The sequence below is a fragment of the Acipenser ruthenus genome, chromosome 28 (assembly GCF_902713425.1).
Source record: "Acipenser ruthenus chromosome 28, fAciRut3.2 maternal haplotype, whole genome shotgun sequence".
In the NCBI taxonomy this organism is placed as follows: Eukaryota; Metazoa; Chordata; class Actinopteri; order Acipenseriformes; family Acipenseridae; genus Acipenser; species Acipenser ruthenus.
Genome location: NC_081216.1, coordinates 20,813,261 through 20,833,697, shown reverse-complemented (window position 1 = coordinate 20,833,697; position 20,437 = coordinate 20,813,261). Strand labels below are relative to the sequence as shown.

At 38.2% G+C, this 20,437-nt stretch overlaps 1 protein-coding gene across 2 annotated transcripts in view; it reads right to left on the bottom strand.

The window, feature by feature from the left end:
- The window catches only part of LOC117435180 (uncharacterized), a 73,751-nt gene extending 53,601 nt beyond the window's left edge, over positions 1 to 20,150 (bottom strand). For both annotated transcript variants that reach the window (XM_034058199.3, XM_059003165.1), the window contains exons 1-10: positions 19,797 to 20,150; positions 19,160 to 19,247; positions 18,696 to 18,803; positions 17,964 to 18,153; positions 17,190 to 17,315; positions 16,124 to 16,247; positions 15,801 to 15,870; positions 13,691 to 13,805; positions 10,263 to 10,380; positions 2,824 to 2,936 (exon numbers count right to left, since the gene is read on the bottom strand). In XM_034058199.3, the coding sequence (XP_033914090.3) occupies positions 2,824 to 2,936; positions 10,263 to 10,380; positions 13,691 to 13,805; positions 15,801 to 15,870; positions 16,124 to 16,247; positions 17,190 to 17,315; positions 17,964 to 18,153; positions 18,696 to 18,803; positions 19,160 to 19,247; positions 19,797 to 19,945 (1,201 nt within the window). In that variant the 5' untranslated portion in view covers positions 19,946 to 20,150. The remainder of the gene's footprint in view (positions 1 to 2,823; positions 2,937 to 10,262; positions 10,381 to 13,690; positions 13,806 to 15,800; positions 15,871 to 16,123; positions 16,248 to 17,189; positions 17,316 to 17,963; positions 18,154 to 18,695; positions 18,804 to 19,159; positions 19,248 to 19,796) is intronic.
- Positions 20,151 to 20,437: the final 287 nt, after the last annotated feature.

The following is a 20,437-nucleotide window of genomic DNA, read 5'->3' as shown; positions in this document are numbered from 1 at the left end:
AAGGTTAAGGTCTGGATTGGCATGGCTGGGCCCTCAAGGGCAGGCTTCATGCCTGTTCACAGCGAGAAGCAGGGAAGCTCCCATTGACATAGTTTGTTCTATCCTTGTTCTAAGAATAAATGGCCTCTAGAGCACAAAAAATAAACAAGTATGTTAGTAACAACACTAGAGCTATCGGTATAATGAAAAAGTATTACCATGACCTACAGGCACACCCACCATAAAATGTGTGACAAACAGATGGACAGGTTCCTCTTTTTATGCGCAGACTTTGATAATCGCAATAACTTGTACTAAAGAATGCCCGAACCAAGTTTCCTCACAATTTGATATGGACCTCTAAAGACTTAAAAGTTCTAAAGTGTGACAAGTGATTTTCTCCACAACAGTGTTAAGCGAGGACTCCCTATGGCAGGTGTCCAGGTGTCTTGGATTGCTAACAAGCTCAGGTCACTCAGCCTGGGTGGCTTGTGCTATGGCCGCTTAGCAGGCTTTGATTTATTCTTGAAGAGTTTTTTCCCTGTCAGGGAATAGCAAGACTAGACAATTTAGCAGCAGACTCACCAGGCAAGAAGAAAAAAGGATGGCAGTAAAACATGTTGTTGGAGGTGTCCAAAGATCACACACCAGCAGCCCCTCCCCCAGGTGGCAGGACCGTCTTTGTCCGGCTGCCTGTGACTCATGTCAGACAAAGCTTATTTTTAGAATGTGATTGCTAGGTGTCTTACAAAATAAGCACCACCGTATTCCATGCAAGGTCACCTTTCAGAGTAATGAGGCACAGTGAGAGTGCCCCCCACATTCACTGTGCATACCTGGCTAAAATCTCAAATTCCTGTTCAATTACCTGTCTCACTAAACAAAGCACAGCGCTACAAATGTTACAGGCCCCAATTCTGGTATGTGAGTAAAAGACACACAAAATACCTTGGCAACCCTGTGATAGAACACAAAAGGTAATGACTACTGGTTCATGTGTGGCTAAAATAGAAACACGTTGCCATAAGAAACAAACTTTTTACAACTTACGTGACCCGTGCGTCACTATAACCTAAAGCCAAAACAGTGAAGTAAATCAATGAAATGGTAGTCATAGTTATCTATGAGACATGCAACTTCTCAATAACCAACACTAGATAAATATTTAGGTCTTTGCCTTTTTTGTATTGATATAAAGACTCTAAACAGTTGAATGTTTCTGCCTATTTTGTAAATCGCACATCAGTGGCTATAATTATCTTTGTAGTTGGTTAGAAAGCTTACAACTAAAAGAACAAACAACTGCTTGAGATAGCATCTTAGCCAGCGAGCACCAAATACGCTGGGGTATTGAATAAGAAAAGCAGCATTGTATGTACTCAGCATTAAACAGCTGCTGAACAGCAGAATTGGTGAAATTGTATCTTTGTACCTCAGATACCAGGGGGTCAAGTCTATTGAATGCTTGTCTATATCTTACTGGACAAAATGTTTTCTAATTTACACAGGAAAGAGGTTGTGCTTCAGTCTATAGGGCATTCAACTCGCAATGTAACATCAGAGAAATGATGCAACGCCAACACTGCACATTGTCTTCTCATGGTCTACCTGTTCAGACACGTTAAAAACACTGGAGCCAAACAAAATAGATCTTTCATTATAACCTGCACTACAGTGGGCAAGCATATTCAGCAAAGAGTTTTTGGTTTATTACTGGCCAGAGTAAACACGAGTGGTTACTACAACACAAAGATCTCGGCATAGTAAGCATTATTTAACATGGTTGACAACAAGTAGTTTTCTTTGTTAAGGCTGAAGTGAACTGTGTTCAAATGCTCCTGACAGAAACCAATACTGACACCCTCATTGGCAACTGGGTTTACAGTGCCCAGATCGCCTGTGAGGACTGGGTGTGTATGGAGAAGGTAACACAGCCCATCTTTGAGGTGTAACCTTGAGCAGCTGCTTTATATTACAACTGCCATACTTATACACTTGACCCACATAACAATCTGTTCTCTGGTTACCAACAACTTAACTTATCCCAAATATATATTAATATAAATATAAATATAAATATAAATAAATACTCAAATTAAAAACCTAAATGATTAATAACAAGGTTATCTTTTACTGTCATTCTCATCATTCTTTTTTGTTAGTGTTTTCTATTAGTGTGATTTACATTCAAAACATCAAATGATAAAAGACGATTCATCTCTCTCTCACTCTCCAGATGCCACTATTCAGGATATTACCCCACTTTTTGACTGACATTGTGAGCTTATGCATAAACACTGGTTACATTTTCTTGAAAGCTCATCGACAGAAGTTTTCACATTGTGTGTACAGCAGACAAGTTTTCTCAACACATAGCAGGACAAGCAGGTTTGGTTTTGACAATGGCAATAATAAAAATATATATATTTTTTTTAAACCGAACTTGCATATAATAATGGGGGTTTAATGGGGTTTGTTTAAAAATAATAATAATAATAATAATAATAATAATAATAATAATAATAATGTCATAGTTTGGTGTATTTTCTAAATTATGAAAATGAATGAAAATGTTAAGGTACCCTTTCAACTACAATATTAATACTAGTAAAATGCCTCTCGTTTAATACTGTCTCCTCTGTGCCTCTTAATACCAGACCATCATAGACCTTTCCTCCCTCCCTGACACTTGGAGCTCCCCATCAAGTCTAAATCTCAAGCCAGGCCTTCCTCTGGTAAAGACCATGTTTTGTGCCCCGATGCCCGTGTATCAGTGTGTAGCTTGTCTAATTGGACGTTCAGTAGCAGTGTGCTTGAAGCACTAGGTTTTGTTCTAGTTTGTACCTGGGACAGGTTCTTCTCCCTCCTCTTCTAGAACCAGGCTTTGCATGCAATCAATCTCCCACTTGTGTACTTCACTCCTCCACAGTGCTGGAACCAAAACACTGTGTCTGGATCTAGAGAGATCAAAAGAGATTTTTTTTTTTAAATCACATTATGGGAAGGAATAGCTGTGTGAGAGAGAAGCTGTAAACACACATTAAAACCACAAATCTCTTATCCAATGAACATATGAGAGCATACTTTGAAACCGAGTCCACCCTGAGCAAAGAAATAAAGGAAATGGGAGACCAAACTCTCTTGTTTGCTAAACATAAATTAATAACTGAAACCTATTAAATAAGCTGGTGTTTCCACAACCCATCATTCATTGCCATGTTCATTATGAAAAGACATGTTTACAGCTGCTTTTCTAGGAACTCTAACTGGACTGTTTATCTCTCTTGCTTTGTAAACATTCATATTTTCTTCTTAAGTCTTCATGTTTGAACTTGAATCCCTGCCTCTTTCTCTAGATATATAGTTTCTGAAGTTAACCCTCTTCTCTGATCAAATCATAGAGGGCATACACCCTTACTCTAATCTACACAAAAAGGGTCTCATTTTACAAAAGGATTACAAATTCTGTGACAACAGAACCATCGTCATCCATATCTTTAAACTCAATCTTAAGATATGAAGTACTATAAAAGAAACAGTGAATTCTTAAACAACGAAAGACATTGATAGACTTCTAATCAAAAAAGTTGTTTATTACTTCTTTAAAAAATAAACAAAAAGACACTTAACACATCTTCAATTCATTTTGCATACCCTACAGCATATAATACAGATTTAGAATAGATTACATAAAGATCAACAAAATTCTTACATACAATATTTTTCATCAAACAAAAGTTTAAATAAACAGCATTCAATGCATTTAAAAGGACAAAAAAAAAAAGATTCTTAACATTGTCACGAATTGTTACTAAAAGATATCAAACAAGTTAGTGATCTTCCCTTCAAAACCAGGCTTCTTAAAAGAATGAACGTTTTATGCAGTGCATGCTAAAAAACAAAAATGTAGCCTGGTAAAACACAATTTTCTTTCACTTACAAAACCATGTGAAATGCTTTATCGGCATGAAGCTACTGCATATTAAAATGAGGCTTTATTCAAAACGGTGAATGTTCCCAGTGAAGCAACTTGGGAACCACTTGGTGAGCCCTCTCCAGTTCACCACCAGCACTATTCCCTTATAAAACTTTTCAACTTGTACCACACAATGCAGCACAAAGGCTCCCTTCTCCGAGTATCATCTGCATAGATATAGTCCAAGCCAGGTTAAACCGATAGCCTGCACATATTAAAATAAAGGGGGTATCCCTTTTTCATTTCTAAATAAATACCATCTCTAAAGATGCGTGCAATAATAGAGGCTTCTCCACTTCACTTGAAATGAAAGGCTGTATTGTTGCTCCAGAGCACACCATGCATCTATTCAGATGTCCCGTCATATTCAACATACACTTACAAGAGGTGACCCCTTCACTGTGGTGCAGAAAGATTATTAAAAGATGAGAGCGTAACAACTCTTCTCTAAAGCTTCAACCAATAGTACCGCTGGGTTTTATAAATTTGTTTGATAAATTTGACCCTTCCATTGTTCCTTGATATCATTGGAACAATTGATCTATTAATCAATGAATGAATCGGTTTACCTTTAGAAATGATTGACTCCTGCTGGGGTAGCTGTAGCTCAGTAAATGTGCGGCCCAGCACAGGCACGAAGGGACGCCATTTGCTCCAAGCTCCGAAAGTCGATCCATGACTTGCATTGCTTTTATCAGCCACTTCACCCTCCAATCGCATAGGGAGCGTTTCAAACAGGCCGAGCGCATGGAGCATTCACATTCACTCAGGCTGCCTCAAAAACACTTCAAAAGAGCTCAACCCGGGACCAAAAAAGTCGCCCCTTAAATCTGCCTTACAACAGGGACCCAGTGTCAGGCACAAGCAGTCTATAGTCAGGGACCTTTTCTTCGGCTGTTGTATTTTAAGACAATTTCATATGGAGACACAAGTGGGAAGGCAATTGAAACAGATGATTAAGAACACTTGTGACAACCAGTCCTTATCCCATGCCATGTACTGTACCTGCAACTATGGCACCCCTAACTTCCAAACGCTCTGAACACTAAGGAAGGCACTAGAATGTTTGACTACTTGGCGTAATTTCTTATAATTTTAACCATGGCTTACTCCATTTCTAGTACAATATTAAGCACTTTGTTTATGTTTTTAAGTTCTTAATTAAAAACAGACTGTTGTGGACAGATGATGTTCTCGCCAGCTGCTCTCCTTGATTTACAACACTTCCTGACATTCACTTTCATTTATGGTAGATATTTATCTGGGAATCATTTCATTTCATTGCCAAGGTTGACTTGGTGAACAAATAAAACAGACCAGATAAAATGCTTATCCATTCTTCTCCAGTTTCCACTTTATAAAGCAGAATACAGTTCTGAATTCAATGAGAAAGAAACAGCATGTTTTACTTACACTTTTGTTATTTAAATGATTTAACTTGGGTTAAAAAAAAAAAAAAAAGAAATATGAGATGAATCATCTTATTTACAAGAGTATACAGGGGCTTAAAGATTAAAAAAAAATAATAATAAAAGCTATCATTTTTAAAGTTAAAAACAATCTATCCACAACAACTTTCTCGATTTGAATGTAAAGTTCATTTAAAAGACACTTTCACAGATGTAGGGATACTGTCCATGTAGTTTATCACACTGTAGTTTATTACACACTGTAGTCGATGTAGTTTATTACACACTGTTAAAATATTTAAGTAAAGGTGCTTGGGAGCCATGCAAGATTTTTTCCCTCTCAAACAGTCAGAAGAAAAAATCTTGCTCTGAAATAAGACTAATTTGAAATATTTTCAAAAAGTGCAGTACACCATGTATAGAGCAACATTGTGGTAATGCTAAGCATCGGCAGAGACAGAACAGCGAGGGTCCTGAACTCTTAACACTGCAGACCTGTATACAGAAAACTAGTGGAGATAAGTCCACACAAAACAGCAGAGTGCTATCACAGTCTAGGAAAGATAACGCCACTCAACACAGACCAGAATGACATTATTTTCAGTAGAAGATACTGAAAGTATTTAGTTTGTTTATTAGTTCTGTATAGTTAGTTAGTGTTCAAATGATCGCAGATAAAAAAACATCTTTTAAAAAATGAAGAGAATGTGTGGTGACCAGAATGCCCTGGCTACAGCATGAAGTTAAAGCAGGATGAAATGCGTGCAGGCCTGCGATGTGCAGGGCTTTATAAAGAAGTGAGAAGACCAGCACATCATCCCGTCAAGCCGCGGATACTTGTCAAATCCAAACAATTGCTGGCACTGACAGCCTCTGAAAGGCCACACTTGTGTGCAGAAAAATGACCATATGGATGAAAAATAAAGGTACTTAAGCAGCTTATTGTACAATAGCGCTTGACGTCTCCACTTGTCCAACACATACTGGATTAGATATGAAACCTGTCACAGTGGTTAGTCTGTCACCAATCGCCTAAAGCCTTGACACTAACCCTTCTGTATCTGAAAAAACAATTGAGGGGCTCAGGAGAGCAAGATATTTGATACACCATCAGGGATGAATGGCTACAATGATATCTCCTAATCCAGATACATATAGACCATGTGCATCATACGGAGATTAGGAATTGTAACATAGCTAACCAATTCATTAGAATACATGACAAATCACATTTCACAATGGATGGGATTGTTACAAACATCCAAACTTGCTTGGGTGATTGTTCTATTCCAATATCCAAAGACAGGCATAAACACGCACACAAAAAAAAATAAAAGCAGGGTCCAGAAGCTTATCTTTATCTTCAGTTGTCCAGCTGGGAGTCAAGGAATGAGACATCAGTAGTCTAGTTTTTCTTTTTAGAAATCGCTGTAGTCCCAAAATATGCAACCTTAACATCTTTCTTTTTACAGTCATCTTCAATCCTCTCCCCACCTTAGGGAGTTCAGCAGCATGACTCTTTTCTTTTATATTTTTTTAATCTTAAAGCACAGTTCATCTTGCATGAAGAGAAAACTAGACTTCTACTTTAAGAGTCTTCTTATATTCCAAGTTTCTGTTACCCAACAAAATGCAAGGTGAGCAAACATGTCTGATTTAGGTATGACTGGCAAATGTTTTGGCTACCGTGGATAAACAACAATGAACTGTTATACATTCAACGTGGGATAAATAGAAGCTGAAAGATGATACATCCTAAGATTTGAATTGGGAATAAAAAGCAAGCTGCCACAAAAGATCTTAAATCACTATCCAGAACCAGACTGTCATGTAGAATATTTTACTGAAATGCAACCAGACTATAGCTTTACTCGTGGATAAGGTTTCACAACACACTCTGAAGGTTTGCAAAGTCCAGACAGCCCAAGGTCCACCCCCACCCCCCCCCCCCGCCCCCGCCCCCGCCCCCGCCTTGCTAAACCAATCACAGGTCAGCAACATTAGGAAAATTAACTTCCCATTAAGGCTTTATTCTACTTCTGAACAGTCACTTTGATGTTTCAGAATCCTTAAACATCTGCAAAAAACTAAATGTACCAATTTTAAAGCCCACAGGGTATTTCGAAGCAAGTGGAAAGGCATAAAAACTAGCAAAAAACAACCGAGTTGCACAAAGGAGCAATGAAGTCATTCTTCTGTGTAGTTTCTTCCGTGTCATTATATACGGTTTATTCTTCAATATAAACGTACAGGAATATAGAACACACTCAAATAGCTATACCTAGCCAGCCTGGTGACTCAATCAAATCCTGACAACATAAAAGGTGGTAAGTACCCTTATTGAGTGCACCTGACTACCCCTTTGCCTGAAGCTATCGGCACTATAAAGCATTTATATTATCAAGCATTCAGTGATTCATTTACAGGAATGTATATCCCAACAATGAAGTCAAACCCCTGCTTTTCTGCTAATGTTCACTTAAACTGAGGAGTAAAAACAGCCTCAACGACCTTTATGCTTATTTTGAAAAGGAAAAGAAACAAGCGAGTTTAGCACTTGTAGTATTATCACCAATCGCCCTTTTCTTCTGTCAAGTATCGTTTGTTTCTTGGTTTGTAGTTTATACTTCAATTTGGACTATTCTGATATTTTAAAAGACAAGGCTAAGGATGAAGCTGCAACTCCTTCCTGGTACTTGTGTTCCATCTCAAACCAACGGCAATGGTCAAGCTCCTATCAGACCATGTGACCTACAGTAAGGGTACCAGGATGCACCAGTTTCTCTACAGTGTTATATCGGTTAGATTGGATATATTTAAAAAACCTGAATTTACCTAAAGAACACGTGTAGAAACAAATGATTTACAACTAAATAAAATAGTTCAATATAATGTTAAAAAAGCAAATACGATTATTTGATTTATTTATTTAATTCCTACCAAAAAACGACACCAAATGGTATTCGCTGAACAGCTCTTAATCTATGTAACACTTTAAAAATTCCACCATCACTGGGTTTTTATCTGTGCTCTTTGAGACGCTCAACCTAAAAAGCTTTTTACATTCTGCTTTGAGTGCCTGTAAAATTGACAGAAATTCAAGAGTGATTTACTGTTTAACAATTTCAAACACCTGTGTCACGATTACAGCAAAACTCAATTTCTTCTTTTCTTTAAAGGCCTTGCTTTAGTAGTCTGACCCCCCCCCCCCCCCCCCCCTTAATTACCACTGTTACAAAGCCGTTTACAAAAACTGTAGAATGAGTCACTGAGTTCTTCAGCTGGCAATCCGCTCAACCTGGTAGCTCACGGCTATTGCAGTCATGTAACCCCAGCAATTTGTGATTACAGGTCATTAAGAAAGGGTGAATGCAATTTTCCTAAATTATGCTGCGTCTAAAAAGCAGGCGACCGGAGACTGTAAAATGTTTAATGATAGGTGGTGAACAGAAGAGTCAGGCGAGTGGGTCATTGTACACAAATAGTTGTTTCATTTCTTTGGTGGAGAAGCTGCTTTTGTGCACAGTTCTTAATTCTTGGGCTGTGAAGTCATGAAGTTGTGCTCAGCAGAGCAGAAAGGTGAACAGGGGCCTAATCAGTGAAAGCAAAGTGGCCTCTCATGTATAGCTTTATAAGCAATCTAAGGGCAAGGCCTATGAAAAGGGATGGCACTGTTCCCATAGCAACATCCCCACCCACTACCAAAACAACAGGTTTATTAAGGCCCTCAACACAAACAAGATTGAGTAACTTGGACATGTCACTGCAGCCGTGTCTTCTGTCAACTTTTATTCAGCTGAAAAGCCAACATTTTGAGATTTATAGCAGGAAACGTATAACACAGGAGACAATAATAATTAGCAGCAAAGTTGTTCAAATGCCATGTTAAACAAAAGCAAAATATATAATACAGTAAAAGTCATATCTTTGAATGCTAATTCAATATACAACGGGCTGTAGAAATTGCCAACACAAATACATTTTCAGTACAGAACAACTTTAGTGCCAACACAACCCTCATTGTTCGGAAGGCTACCTAGGTAACAGTTGGGAATAAACAAGAAATGCCATCTTGTGCCAGCTTAATGTGGATTGAGCTGATGTTCATGATATTCAGTTTCAGTTTAGACAAAGCTTTTCATTACAGGCTGCAGTTTACATTACAAGCCTTTTTCACCTGAAAATGAACCCAGTCAAGTCTGATGGTGTCAAAGTACCTGTACTAATGTGGGTTCAATTGTAAAGTAAAATGGTCCATTCACTCAACACCTTACTTTACAGGAAGAATACTCCAAACCCTTTATACTGCATCCTAATTAAAATGATAACAGTTTAAACACCTCTTAAAATAGCAACTTGTTCAAAGTTCTTTCATCATTTAACAAATGACAACATGTATTATTATAATTGTGTATTTGACAGATAAACCATTTCATTTGATTGATAGGTTCCCATATGTTCAGAGTGTACTGCATAAATTATTCCACTGCATTACGCACCATCAGAGAACTTTTATGGTGGAACCAAACAGATGCATTAGCGAACCGATAGAATGGACCATCATTTTCAAATTGGGTCTGCAAATATAACAGTACACAGCAGCAAGCAAAAAGGCATGATAAACTGCAGCGCAACTACATTACCAACACTGGGCTTCTATTAAGGGGTAGTACAACTTTTTTGCTTGTTTTTTGTTCCAATGTCTTCCGTTCACATCTGGGGCACACCTGATTGATGGTGAACTAAGGTTTTGTTCGTCAAACTCAACTGATTTCAGCTGCAGTGCTCACCAACTCCTCCTTCCTCAGCTTGCCACTTTCACGGCTATATGCCCGACAATAGCCTTTTTCATACATTATGCACGTTGTATACAGGAAGCTAAATAAATGAAGACTTACACATCAACAGGCACCCTGAGCAGCGTGGGCAGGAGGAGAGACACATCCGACATTTCCAGCAGTCGCGACTCAAGCTGCTGTAAAATACACAGTCCTGTAGTGAAAACCACCACAATGCCTGTGGAAGTAAAAGAGATGCCATTCAGAAGTAACTACGCAACCTGCTTCCGATAACCACTTGGTGAATGAAAGGTTAATCAATGTCACAGCAGTGGGTTATTTTATTGTAACACCAAACTACAAGAAATCCTCAGAATAGTGCATGCTTTATGAATGTTGGATTTGTTTCCTTGATATTTGAGAATCCATGCATAATCCTGTAAAATCACCTTTAAAGGTGTATGCTTTGCTGTACCTCTGATTTTTCAAGACATCTTGAATATTAATAGTTCAAATAAAGAATGCTTTACAATACAATTCATTAGAGGAATGGGAATAAGACTCCCATTGCATAGCACCATGATCCATTCCTGGTTTTATTGCAAGTTTAATAAGACACACCTGAGCTTTTTACCTATAGGCTGTGGCTAATCAAGTCTGTAGTAAAACCCGGAATAGGTGAAACTGCTATGCAACAGGAGTCGTATTTCCATCCCTGCATTAACAGTTTCAATAGAATATAAAAATGTGTGCGACAGCCACACTTTAGAAACTCTTTTGTCAAGGTGATAAAAATCACACTAGAATCCAGTTCCTCTGCAGACTCCTGGGTGCCCATTTTTTCTATAGATGTTTGTGTCCAGCTGACTAATCATCTGTGTCAGCTCCCGATTAGTACCAAAAAGCAGCCTCTCCACCAAAAATCCCTAATGGAAATCCATTGCTTTTCATGTAACATGCTTTCAGGAAAAAATGATCAGTTGATCTAGTACAGCAAGTTTTACATTAGGCATATGTGCTACCACCCCGACCTTCAATAACATTGAAACTAAGCCAGCCCATTTTCTAATCTACAATCATTCCCAACAGTTTAGAGTCCCATGTCACAGTGTTTTTTTTTTTTTTCTCTGAGGAATTATCTCGGATAACAACATTTATGTTTTTACTGCACTTGCTTAGCCGTTTCAGCTTTTAAAAGATTTATAAAACTTTACAGGGATTTTTTTCTTTATAAAATTTGCCACCTAGGAGTGGTCTGTATGAAACCAGTGAGGCATTACAGATATATCAGACCAAAGGGTCCATTGTCCCTTAAACGGGACAAAGGCCAGTAGTAAGGGAGTTTAGTAAGAGCACTTAGAAAGGGTTTTAAATCCAATTCTTCAGCTGTTACAGCCTGACCACTGGGCCTGCAGGGAGTACTGAAAACCCTGGGGCCTAGCTATTTCTGCAACATTAACCGCAAGGTTTGCAGAGTGGTCCGGCATTTCAGACTAAACACAGTTTGGTAAACAGCTGTAACGTTTAGACTGTGTTGCAATAGCTACCCTATAGTAGACCTGAGTTAATAACATAACATCTTCCTCGTTGAAACCTAGGAAATGGCATGTTACTGTTCTTAGACTTAACCCAAATAAACAGACTAGACCAGAAGACCTTAATTGAAGAACACATCTACTATGTGCATTCACCCCTCTAACAGAAACTCACACCTAAAAATGTTAAGCAAGTTTCCAGAATTTTCTTTATTTCTTTTTATGAGTCACCTGACTCGTCATGCAGTTAGTTAGTAATGGTTAGACCATGGTCATTGAGTCTACTGACCTAGATAATCTGGATGAGATGAGCCACTCTGACCCGCAAAACCTGTCTAACGGTGCAGTATAGGAAGTTTGCTTCTATAAATGTTATCTATAACTTTAAACACTCAAATCATAAGAAACTGGTAGTGATAAAAAAATAAAATGACCTCATTCTAAAATGATTGATCCAAGTAATGACACCTAAGAAGCCATCTCTTTTTCTGCTTCAATTAAAACAAAAAAAGATTTTGCCACTTCCTTTCAGCTTTTCTTAGGCTTCCCAAGGTTATTGTGAGTGGGAAGCTGAACATGTAGCTCCTTCCCCCACACACACTAACTAACTAACACAAAGACACTGACAGTCCCAAAATCAATAAGAGATAGATGACTGGACAGAAAATGAAAAACACTATCAGAATGATTCAGTCACTGATGTGTGACAAGCATGGCCTGTGTTCCATTGTCTGGTGCAGATAAATAATCTAGAGGCCCTTTGTGGAGTTTGACCCAAATCAGCCCTCTTCCAGGTTTTTCACAAGTCTCCAAGCATAAATCACCTTAGAAGGTAGCCACTAATTTGCATTTAGGTATGCATTTATTAGAGGTCTAGGGCTTCCAACAGGTACTGCGAAGCAGCAGTAACAGAGCAGCCAGAGTCAGACTGAGAACCCTGTTACAATTTCATGTGTAGGAATGTTTAAAATCCTATACAGAAACTCAGATCTTTAGTTAGCATAGCAGATAACTTAAACAACATTATAAAAAGAAAAACAACAGCATTACAGTGGTAGGGGAACGCACCGAGGAGTTTTGCCTTTGTCTGGTGTAACCTAATCAAAATATTTCCTTTTAGTAATCTAGCATGTGGTAGTGCCTGTACTCTAACTGACTGACAGGTGGATGAAGGTTCAAAGTCTTATATTCTTTAGAACCCCAGTTTCTTGGTTTGTGTAGAAGAACACATATGTTACAGATTTGAAGTTAATGTTTCGATACTTTTTGAAGTGGAACAGCTTTAGCCTGGCACAATTGTTCTGGGTCCTGCCACATCATTTCACATTTGAACATGCTCAGTGTGTGGATTATCCACTTAATGTCACTTACACATCCGCTCTAGACATCATGCAGGCAAAGGGGCCTGAAAGCACAAATATTTCAAGAACTTTGAGAGATTGACCCCCCTCCCCCCCCGTTCCCGTGCTATGTCAGAAATGCAAGGCGCTCTCCCACCTGCAAAATACTACACTTCTCCTGGGTCAAGAGAAGCAGTGCCTCACTGTCACAGAGGTCAAGCCTTTAAGGAATTAACATCCAGGCTGCTGGAACTGCAACACAGTTTATCAGTGGTGAAGCCAAGCCTACACCGATCAGATTGGACTGCAACTGCATGACAAATGTTCTTGTGCCTGAATAAAATTCAGTATATTTAAGCATTCCAGCTCAGTTGAATCATTTGATTAATAGCAAGGTGGCTGCGTGACTTCTTCATATAGGGCTGAACTTTCACACACGCTACGTCCTACTGATTTTTGTTTTTACTTTTTGGATGCATCACAGTTTTTAACATCTTATTAGTAACTTTGAGATTTTTTTTCCCCCTATAAAGAGAACCTATAATAGTGCTACAAAAGGTCTACACAGTAGGCAATGCATGATTGAAACAGCATTAGCAATAAAAATGCAACTGAATTTTAAATTAAATTCTCACGATACCTGAAATGTGTACAAACTGGTTGTTTGCCTTACCATTTAGAATGATGTGGTCCCATACAGCCAGCACCGTATCCCAACAAGGTAGGGAGGTGAATAGGGTTAAGAACCACGGAGTGACAAAATGCAATGTTGTCACTCCAAGATCTTCCTAGTATTTAAAACAAAAAAAAAACCAATACATCATTAGCAACTGGTGTAATTGTGTTAATAAATACTTACCATTGACTAACAACACAAAGCTATGAGATACATTTAATTAACTAATATAAAACGATGGTGCTTGTTTATGCACCAATGTTATCCACTATTAAATCAGGGGATTCTGAAATGAGATTATTTTACTGGTACTTTGGAGGTCAGAAAGCATAGCACAAGACCTTATGCATACCCACAACAATGTTCTCTCCCCTCCCCCCCATACATTTTTTACACTTTTGGATATCTATTTCACACGTCACAGTTAGGGTGCGGACAGAAGTAGTTTGTGGGCGCGTGTGGGTGCGTGTGCGTTCTTCTAACCAGTTGATATAATCTGGAATCTGCTATTTTGACTTCTTGTAGAACACAATGTGTATGTGTGTGTGTGTGTGTGTGTATATATCCAAAGCCTATAAGCACCTCCACTGTTTGTTTTCAAACACACTTTCCCTTGACAAAGGTATGTAAACATACCGAAACTTTGGGAAGTTGGCTCTTTTGAGCAAAAACTTTATATACCGTGCATCAAAAGAAACGTATCACTATTAACACATTTATTTTCGAAAATAAGGTATATAAATGTACATTGACGAAATGTTTTGGGTTTCTTTGTAATCACTAAATCATTCATTCTTGACCATGACATGCTTGAGTGACTATGACTGAAGCATATGCACTTAATCACCTAATTAGTGAGACAGTTGATTGGACACTGGATATGGAGTGATTTCAGCTGTTGAATTGCAAGCTTGAATAAAAGCAAGAAAGAAAATCACAGGAAAAAAAACAATATGCCACGTCTGTCAAGAGAGCAGTGCCTTCGTGCAATCAGCATATTGGAGGCTGGACTAGGGCAGCGTACTGTGGCTCGTTGTCTTGGGTGCTCACAGCCAGCAATTTCAAACCAAGTTCAATGCAATAACTGCTGATGTGTTCCACCAGACACACTCTGTCAATGACAGGCCACGAGCTGGGAGACCAAGACTCACAACATCTGCCCAACATCGACACATCATTTTGCAGCATCTTTGTGATGTCAATTGTTAATCAGCACAATAAAAAGTCACTACACCTGTTCTAAAACAGAGTTTGTCATTTTTCGATCACATCTAGTGAATTTTCTTTTGATGCTCAAATATAAGTGATATGTTTCTTTTGATGCTCAGTATATAGAAGAGAGAGAGATTACTGTTTCTTCAGAATGGCTCAATAAGGGGTTAAAAGAGGCACTGTGTTCTTTCTGCCCTGCTGTGTTCAACTAAAGTCCAGGAAAACACAACATCATTTTGATAAGCTCCACTTACAAACTGACTGACTGGGTTGGGATTTGAAGTGACAGGACCTGGGTGGAGCGAGACAGCACATTACTGCTACCACACTAGCTACCAGTATTCATTTGAAGTTCTATTAGAAATGTTTTATACTGTATCGCTCTTGTCGGCCAAATATTTTATATCTAATCTGAAAAATCCCTCACGCTAACAGTATTCAGTAAATTAGAGCTACACTTATTTGACATTGTGGTTACTTCCAAACCCAGCATAACTTGCAGCTAACAAAGGTTCACAGACAATCTTTACGCTTCACTATACAAAGCTCACATTTTAGGTTCAGGACAAGTTCAATGCAATAACTGGTGATGTGTTCCACAAACCATCTGGTGCATGCAAAAGTTAACATGATTAAAAAAAGCTGTGTTTATTTCCTAGAAGTTCTGGAACCGAAAAGCATATTACAGTAGTTTTGTTTTTATTAGGTTTAACAATTACCCCTGACTTCATGCGAGTCAACACCATTTACTGTAAAAAATACTATGAGATTCACTACATGAAGTTACAATTTGGTCCGCTTAGGATAAAACGGGCGATTGTACCAATCCAATATGTTGAGTGAATTCAAGGATAATCTGAATGCACTTTTCCTTCAATATAGGTACAGTACTTACAATATGTTGACAAAGTCGAGGCATTCTGTGTTTAAGTAGCTGCTGAAATACTTTGGCATTGTGCTGAATTCTGAAGAAAAAATAAAAAAGTTAAATTAAAATTAAAAAAAATATCTAAAATCTCACAAACCAGGATGGACCCAATGCTACAGACCATTACATTCAGTTATAGATTAGCAGCAATATGAATCTGTCATTTCCACTTTCTCTCTGCTTCACCTGTGCGAGGAATATCCAGTTCTCGCATTGCCTTACAGGCTTGCATTGCGAGGAATTCACGGGGTAGGTGTTACAATGTTGGAGAAAGTAACAAGGCTACTCACTTATCTAAGGAATGATCAAACAGTCCTGCTAAGTAGTTTGGTCCTTCCAGCAATGCAACTAGAGCCCAGAAAGCCTCTTCTTCAGACAGGTTCATCAGGAGCATGGCAGCTATGTAGGACATTCCTGGCAAGAGAAAACTGACCCATGTAATTGAGGTCAACCAGGAGGAAGGAGTAGATTAAAATATACATATATACACACACACACACACATATTTGGTGGGGGGGTGGATACTGCATATGATAGGAACCTGGTTTTCTGGGTGTCTTATCAAGGGAACATTGTGATAACACTCTGCTAAAATAAGTGGACATTTAAAAACTGAAATTATTTACATCTCTAAATGAGTATGATCTGTGCACCATATTTTAAATTCTTCCCCATGATCAACTTTCACAACTAAATTCAGCATCTGTTATTTATACACTGCTGCCCTCTTTTGGTAGAATTGTGAAACTGGCCTCTAATAAACTGTTGGCCATTCAAGATCAAAGAGAGCATCTTTCTACAGTGCCCCCTACAGTACTGTAAACAAAGGCACACCATCTTTGTCCACTGCCACGGATATAGATAGACAGATAGATAGAGATAGACAGATAGATAGAGATAGACAGATAGATAGGATAGATATGTGTCTGTTTCCTAAGTCTGAGGTTCTTTGATCTGAGTTAGAGATGCTCTTCAGTTCTATTTACCTGCTATTAACATATGTAGCAAAGAAATGGTTAGATCAGCAAGTTTTTAAATTAGTAAGCTAAAGATAAGGAGGGTGTGTTTAGCATACTTCTGTAAACAATTATGGGAGAGCACAATATATTAGCAAGGAGAAAAACGAATTCATATATATATATATATATATATATATATATATATATATATATATACACACACACATACCCACAGTATATATATATATATATATATATATATATATATATATATATATATATATATATATATATATTCAGTGGTTTTATCAAAACAAATCTAAATGCAGAGAGACAGTATGTCGTTTTACTTGGCATACTCCCTAAATCGCACAGCAGTCATCAATCAAACACTAACCTTGGCTGTAGCCTATCCAGGGATTGTATATTGCATACGCTATGAGGACACGGAACAGCTTGGCTTGGCCTTCTATGGCTTCAGGTGCGTCACCCATTAAAGAACGATGAGTAGGAAATGACCTTTCTGCAATAGAACAGAATTCATTAACACTGACTCACAGTGTGCACAAAAATGCTTTCAGCAATGCTCCCTCTGTGCTGCATTTTCTGTTTATTCAAGCCATTGACATTTTTTAAGGTTATGCTATTTTGGCATGACTGAGAAAAAAAAAAAAAAAAGGTTATAAGGGTGTGTTCTCCTGCAAAGACTGGTGAAGGAAGAGTATATTCTAGGCAAAAGAGGCTCCCTTACAGCTGCATAAACAACTTCTATTAGTAAGCCTACTTAGTCAGATCTGTTTTATTCATGCAGCAACAAGTGTGATCTGTTCAGAGCCCATTTACCAGGGACCAGATTGTTCAAACTCCTGGCAACTGGTCATTTCAACAATATATTGAAACCATGCAAATTCTGAAAGCCCGGACTGGTTGCAGGGCTAGTGCGTGTTTTAAACCCTGGGACTGCAAATTGATTAAAATGGGACCCATCATTTTAATCTATCAAAACAGCATAACTTCAACTCTGCTTGTGCAATTATCTGACACAGCTGGGAAAAGGCCAATTGTTCTGCATTATTGATTGGTTAAATATTCACCCAATAAGAAACAAGCAAGAATGATGTAAATGAAAATGCAGACAGCGTAGTAAACTGTATTCCAGGAAGGTGCTTACGAAGATCAAGAGCTATTTGCCTGAAGAGCACAACATCGCTGAACTCTGAAGAGCTGGCTGCAGATTGGGAAGTGTTCTTCTTGGACTCCATCTCATTCTCTGCCTCACTCAGAGTAGCAATAGCAGAGCCAATCCCAAACTCACTCACACCCAGGTCAACAAGCTGCCTTCTTATTCCCTTTAGGCATTCCTATTGAAAAAGAAAAGGACTGTGAAGTACCAGACCATACCTTTTTTTTGCTTTAGATTGTATGTTGGATTAAGATATGGATAGTAAAACGGTATATTAAAATCAATCACCTTGCTGTGGTGCTGTGAAAACTCTCTGTAAAGCCGTTGAACTTCTCAGGTGGAGGCATTAGATTGGCAACACTTTCCATAACACCACTGCAAAGTCAAACTGAGCCAACAGCAGATTTTATAATCCCTCTGCCTCTTAACATACTGCAGATTCTCTACAGGAGATGGGGGAACAGCCCACTCACCAGCTTCAGCCTAAAAACTTCTGAGCAGCATGCCTAAGGCTTTCCAGCTCACTTCATACAACAAAAGGTGAACAGAAACATTCTAAAGGGGTTTAGAAAAGACTTCTTCAGGTCAACTTGAGCTGGAATGAATCCTAGAGAAGAGCCATGGACTCTGAACATTATACACACATACATATCAGCATTCTTGAAGGCCCGCTTTATCAAGTATAAAGAAATTGAAGTGTCAGAATATTTATTCTCCTACCTGATAAATGAAAGGGCTGCTTTCCTGAAGTGTATGAATACCCAAGAGACATTTCCATACACGGCCACGCAATTCAGGGGGAATCCCTGTTCTGACAAAACAAGCGACCTAAACATAAAAAAGATATAGTAAAAGAGTGAGAATCTAAATATATTTCCCAAATGGGCTGTTCTATTGAAAATGACAAAGCTCCTTCCAACACAACGGTTTCCGATTTTGATGAATCTTGTTCAGTATTTCTGCAGAAAATTCAGAATATACACTGAGGAAGGGCCATACAATGTTCTTAAGTTACAGATGAATTATGGACACACCATCACTGAGATCTCTGGTGTTACTGTTGGACTGGTTTTTTTTTTTTTCAAAGTTTCCTCAAAATTAAAAAGAGGGGAAAGCTAGAGCCACGTGTTGATAATGATGGCTCGAAATCAGAAAATGAAAATGGGCCTTTCTCCATATGTTACCTTAACTATGCAGGTGTCATCAGCATCATCCCAGCTGCTGAGGAGTTCACAAAGTCCCTTCACCTTCCCATCATCTGCTTTAGGGTAGCTGTCAGAGACAAGAAACCAATGCCATGCATTTGTCGCAAATTCTTGGTTTTTGAAACAAATTAACACTGTTAACAGATTAGATTGAGGAACAGTTGTCAGCTGGTCCAATGCACTGTCTATCTATTATTTTGTCAAATTAACTTTTTCATAATACTTTATACTGTAGGGACACAAATTATATTATCCACCAGCAGCAAATACAGTGATTTACGCGAGTCAGGGGCATTGGAAATATGATTCAGCATGACCATCTCAAAAAAATATAAATAATTAGAATAGTGTAGCATTATTGGGATTGAGCGCACCACAGAAATCAGGGAGGGTCTTTGGTGCTGAACGGGCTAATTTATCATTGAAACAAGTGAAGAAACAGCTGCTTGGACCTGTGATCTGCTGCTTGCTTAAAACGAAAAACACACGCATGACAATATTATTATTATGCAGAAAAATAACATTATTCTGATAACATTGTAGTACTCCTTTTAAATGAACAAAAGTTAATAAAAATGTGACTGTAGTAGTCTAAATCATGTCTGTATATTATTACCTGTACTCATGGCATCGGTGTTGCACTGTCCCTTCCCGTGATTTGGTTTTAAAAATTGCAAAACCAAACTCATCGAATCCTGCAAAAATATTCTTCCTTCGGGACGCTCTTCCACCACTACCAGTACTACTGTATCTTCTCTTTAACATGACTTAAAAAGTCACCGATGCGCTGACTTTTTAAATGAGATGTGGAATTAACATAAAGTGTATTATTTAAAAAACAACAACTTTAATAGTAACTCGTATACAGCCTGATTTCAAACCAGACGCCATTCAAGGGTTTGCAATGTTCTCTTAACTGGCACCTACTCGGACGAATTGAAAGCCGCGCTTCAAACCACAAACTCCAATCAGCTGAGATAAAGGCGTAGCTTCCTTCAATAGGTCCAAGAGGGCTCGTTTTTTTTTATTTTGGCGTGGCAATGGAATTGAACTTTGGCTGTATGTTCATTGCATTGGAAAACACAGATGCACTGTACAAATGTACTGTAATTGAGTGTGTATATATATATATGTATATATATATATATATATATATATATACACACACACACACACTGTATATGAATCTATGCTACAGCAATAGGTTATAAAAACATTCAAGCATGTGCCAGCTTGTTGTCATAACATTATATGACA